General features: G+C 30.8%; 1 protein-coding gene across 1 annotated transcript; it reads left to right on the forward strand.

Annotated features, from left to right (window-relative positions):
- The first annotated feature begins 2,791 nt into the window (after positions 1-2,791).
- LOC108997718 (thaumatin-like protein 1) lies at positions 2,792-5,523 on the forward strand. Its single transcript, XM_018974089.2, has 3 exons — positions 2,792-3,190; positions 3,307-3,976; positions 5,002-5,523. Exons 1-3 carry the CDS (start codon positions 3,118-3,120, stop codon positions 5,258-5,260), a joined length of 1,002 nt encoding a protein of 333 aa, XP_018829634.2. The 5' UTR covers positions 2,792-3,117; the 3' UTR covers positions 5,261-5,523.

Consider the following 5,523-nt stretch of genomic DNA (forward strand, 5'->3'; position numbering starts at 1 on the left):
GAAGATATAAGAGGAATGTTATATATGGGGCAATACGTTAAAGTCCAATTTGGATGTTGAGTTGAATTGAAATGAATTAAACTCTTTATGAATAGTAGTGAATTGAGATGGTGAAGTGAATTTTATGGAACCCACTTAAGATGAGTTTAGATTTTTTTTATATTAAGATAAGTTTAGATGTATCTATAAAAAGTTGAAAGAGTAATGCTATATGTAGTAGTGGCGTGTGCAAGCGTCGTACAGTCATTTTAAAAAAAGAGTAATATCTATTATTAAAAAATTAATTTTTTTTCATGTGGGTCTCGTATATATTCACTTTTTTTAAAGTGATTGCATGACGTTTGCGCACTCACAACTGTAACTATCATTTCTAAGATTCTGGAACCCGCGTGTAAAGAAATGTTGAGTTGAAAAATATTATAGGTCTCGTGTGTAAAGGTTGTTGGTCTCACGTATAAGAAGTTTTAAATTGAGATGAATTTAATAATTTAAAAATTAGATGTTTAAATATCATATTCAACTTAAAATTAAATTCAACTAAACATATCTCAATTCAACCAAAGTTACAGACGGACTTTTTTGAAAGGGTGATGCTACAACCCCCGCTGAGGGCTCCCGCTGGGGGCTGTAGATTATTTTATAGGTATTTTATTTAAATAATTTTTTATATAAATTTTATAATATTTTTAAATATTTTTAAAAAATAAAATAAATTTAAAATATTATTAAGAAAATACTTTTTTAATTAGAAAGTAAAAAAATATATATTAAAAAATACTTTCTTAATTGCGAAATAAAATAAAAAATTATAAAAAATATTTTTTTATAATTTTTTATTTTTCTTCATGATTAAGAAAGTATTTTTTAATAATATTATGATTTTTTAAATATTTAAAATGGACATGCTACAGTCTCGCTGTGGCTTCCGTTGGGCTTAACATGTATTTTTCTATGTATATTTTTTTAATTTATTTTTTATATAGATTTTTTTTATACTTTTAAAAAATAAAATAAATTTAAAATATCATTAAAAAATACTTACTTAATTAAAAAGTACAAAAAAATATTAAAAAATACTTTCTTAATCATGAAGTAGAATAAATATTATTTTTTATTCTATTTCATGATTAAGAAAATATTTTTTAATAATATTATAATTTTTATTTTATTTTTTAAAATATTAAAAATTATTAAAAAATATTTATATAAAAAAAAAGGAAAAAAATATAGATAAAAAAATACTACATGCCAGCGGGAGCTCCCAGCGGGGCATGTTGCATTTTCCTTTTTGAAAATGTGATAAAAAAAATAATAATAAAAAAAAAAAAATTGGCAGCTCTGAAATGATGTTAATTAAGACAGAGTACGGACACTTTTCTCATAATTTTCCTTTCACCATATCTCTTAATTTCTTCTCCATTCCAATTAAGGACCATAACTTTGACTGATCAAAAATGTCATAGTCTTGATGATGATTTATTACTTTTCTCCAATGATCAACGCAATTTTTATTTTCCAGCTAGCTAGCTAGTTGAGAAAATAAGAAATGTCAACGTACGTCTTCGTAATTGGTATACATATGAGAAAAAGAAATATGAATTGTATTTAATGATCATATGTTTGACATACGTAGGCTAGCTTTCTCATAATTATATATACGAGTATCTAAATTTATAGGTTTACGAGGTTTCTAACATTTTATACGTATGTTCTTTCTTCAAGTCTGTCACGTGATGAAGAAGACAATTATGCTCTGTACGTGTGTGTGTATATATATATATATATATATATATAGAAGAGTAGTGTTCTATACATGCATATAATTATACATATTGAGTAGTAGCATCATTTTATTAATATTTTCTTTTTTAACTATTTTAAAATTTAAAATTTTCAACATTTTTTACGACTAACACATCAGTACATATGATTATATATATAAATAAATTATAAGTATATGTAATATATATATATATATGTAATCAGGCACAAACAATTAATCTCCTACAATCATTGATGATGTGGCAAAGAATTAGTGGTCTAATTACTTCTCAGCATGTAGTTAATATTGTTGGTTCCATTATAGTTACAAAATGGTTAAAACATAGCTATTTTTACATGCTATCTAATATAATATACTTTCATATAAACATCATATATATTTGGCGTGTCAATAAACAAGATGGTAATACGACGTACTAGAAACATCATATATTTATACGACGTAGTACTGTATTTGCATGTAAGCAGTGATAATACGACGTTCCAACTACGTACTTGCAAATAGAAGAACGTATGCATATCCAAGATGATATTTCTAGCATTTTACACGAGATGATATTAGCTATACATTTGATGCGTCAATAAATCGACTTGTAAATATATAAAAATAACTTGAAAATAAAGAATCACCTTTAGCACTGAAGGCTGGTTTGGTTATACAAAATCAAACCATCTCATTATTACAACTTTCTTAAATTTTCATATAAAATATAATAAATAATTAATTTTTTAAAATTTTAAAATAAAAATAATATTATAATAATATTTTATTTAACTTTTAATAAAATATCTCATCTCATCTGATCTGCATAATCAAAAGAAGCCTCACAGTTTCCATCTAGTTGCAAAAGGGTGAAATTAAAGCTCTTCATGTATAGGTTAAAGTTATAAAGGAAAGCAAGCTTCCTCTAACAGTCAGTAACAGTAAGAGGGGGGGGGGGGGACGCCTCACCTCCTTGGATGTCTTAATGCGTACAATATCTTTATAAATAGGTAGATCATGATTCTCCACCACCACTCCCTCTGTCTCTACTCTCGTCCACTCTTTTCTTCAAAGACAAACAGAGTGAGATAAAATAGGAGAAAAAAACAATTATTCTGCACTATCTGTGCAGTTTTTTGGGTGGACATCCCAAAAACCTTTCTACATTCCTCTCTCTCTCTCTATAGTGAAAGGCTTTGTCTTGGATACCGTTATTCTTCTGATTTTTCTTTAGTTATCATCCACCATTAATGCACCAACATCATTAGCGCAATATCTCCCTCTGAGATAACATATTAGCTGAAATCATTCGTTCTCGAAAACCCACAAACAAATTAAGGAGGGAAGCCCTTATGGATCCGTTCTTCCAATGCCATCATTCTGGTACTATGCTCCTGAGCCTCACTTTTCTTCTCATTTTCAAAGGTAAAGGAAATCTGCAGGGTGCAGAGTATCGCAGTTCAGTATATATGCTTTGATTAATTACTCTACAGAAAACGCGAGTACGATCAAACTGATTCATATTGCATGCTCTTTTTCAGGGGCTTCAGGTGCCACATTTACATTCGTAAACAAGTGTGATTTCACAGTATGGCCTGGAATTCTGTCCAGCGCAGGCAGTCCAAAGCTAGAGAGCACCGGTTTCGAGCTCACAAAAAGCGGCTCTCGCACTTTCCAAGCCCCAACCGGCTGGTCCGGACGCTTCTGGGGCCGGACGGGCTGTAACTTCGACGGCGAAGATCGCGGGTCCTGCGTTACCGCGGACTGTGGCTCGGGCACCGTCGAATGCAGCGGCAGGGGGGCCACCCCGCCGGCAACTCTAGCGGAGTTCACGCTCGGTTCCGGATCACAGGACTTCTACGATGTGAGCCTGGTCGACGGCTACAACCTGCCGATGATCGTGGAAGTGAGTGGCGGGTCGGGTACTTGTGGGTATACCGGGTGCGTGGAGGACCTGAACCAACGGTGCCCTGCTGAGCTGAGAGTGGAGGGTGGCGGGGCATGTCGAAGCGCGTGTGAGGCGTTTGGGAAACCAGAGTACTGTTGCAGCGGCGCGTATAATACAGCGACGACGTGTAAGCCGTCATCGTACTCGCAGATGTTCAAGTCGGCGTGTCCAAAATCCTACAGCTACGCTTACGATGATGCAACCAGCACCTTTACTTGTACCGGAGCTGATTATACCATCACATTTTGTCCTTCCCCTCCCAGGTATTTTTTAACTGTTTTTTATTTTATCTAAAAATGAGAAGTGATAATTCTATTGAATCTATTTATTCGGTTTAGGTAATGAAAGGAGATAAATTAAATTAAATAAAATATTTTTAAAATATTATATTTTAATATTATTATTATTTTAATATTTAAAAATTTTCAATTATTTACTATATTTTATATAAAATTTTAAAAAAATTATAATAATAAGATATGAGATAAGATGAGTTAGAGTGAGCGTTGAATCTAAGTCCGATTTTAATTCAATTAAAAAAATATGGTAGATCTTAATATTAATAATTGAAAAAAAAATTATATTTAAATTCGAATCCATAATCTAATGCATGCCGAGAGTAATCTTATAATTACATAATCACCACTCTTGAAATTAATTTTTTTTTTAAGTTTTAGGTTTAAAATTAAGTTTGAATTTGTTGGTGTGTCAAGTTGACAATATTCTAGCAACACCACTTTTTTGAGTTTGACTTTGACATGTTGGACCATTAAGAATAGTTAGGTTATGCAAATGAAACTATTTCATCTCATATAATTATTATAATTTTTTTAAATTTTTATATAAAATATAATAAATAATTTAATTTTTTTAAATTTTAAAACAAAAATTATATTAAAAATTTATATTTTAATAATATTTTATTTAATTTTTAATTTTTATCTCGTTTCATCTCATCTCATATGTATAGTTAACGAGGCCTAAGGTCACTTAGTTACTTTAAAGATTCGAAATGATACCATAATTATGTAATTCATTTAAAATGAGAAAATTACTTATATCCAATAATTGATTAGGAAAAAAAAAACTCCCATTTTTATTTTAACAAAATGAAGATAGTTACTGTTTTGCCCCTGCACTATGATGGTTTTTTTCTTTTTTTAGTTTTTCTTATCTAGTATACAGATGGTATCTGTTATAATTTGTAATAGTTGGGGCATTGATTCATTTTGTTGATCTTGGAGTATTCTTGTAGTTGATATATGATTTGAAATTTATTTTCGTGTAGGTTAAAATCTTCAAGAGATTCTCCTAATTCCACGGGAACATCAACAACAAATAATGGGTCGGGATCAGAGTCAGAATCAGGTTCGGAATCGGAATCTAATTCAGAGTCAGCAGCAATTCAACAGGCTGAACTAGCCACTTCATGGCTAGCCAATTTGGCCGTAGGGGACTCAACCAGAACCCACCCTTCTTTAGCTTTTACATCCACATTGATTTTGGCAACCTCTCTAATTCTCTCATTCTTAAAAGCTTATAAATAAGAGTAGTACTCTACCATCACCATTTGCTTGCTTTGTTCAACTCTCATCGTACAATGGCAAAAGTCTTCTTGACACACAAACCAACACCACCAAAGACCAAGTTATGGTGATTTCGGGTGTCAAATTAATTAGCCTAAGGAAAGTTGAGGAAATGAAGATTGTAAACCACCCGCTTGCTTTCCAAATCCTTCAATGTTTAATGGTAAAATATCAATATGTATAGCAAAATAATTTCCTTAATTCATTTGTTCATTGTTGAGTTA

The sequence above is a fragment of the Juglans regia genome, chromosome 11, assembly GCF_001411555.2.
Source record: "Juglans regia cultivar Chandler chromosome 11, Walnut 2.0, whole genome shotgun sequence".
NCBI lineage: Eukaryota > Viridiplantae > Streptophyta > Magnoliopsida > Fagales > Juglandaceae > Juglans > Juglans regia.

Bases quoted from the DNA above. Each gene is read 5' to 3' on its own strand.
- LOC108997718 (XM_018974089.2), top strand. From the start codon at position 3,118: ATGGATCCGTTCTTCCAATGCCATCATTCTGGTACTATGCTCCTGAGC. The intron at 3,191-3,306 runs GTAAAGGAAATC...GCTCTTTTTCAG, and splicing joins TTTTCTTCTCATTTTCAAAG to GGGCTTCAGGTGCCACATTT. The intron at 3,977-5,001 runs GTATTTTTTAAC...ATTTTCGTGTAG, and splicing joins TTTTGTCCTTCCCCTCCCAG to GTTAAAATCTTCAAGAGATT.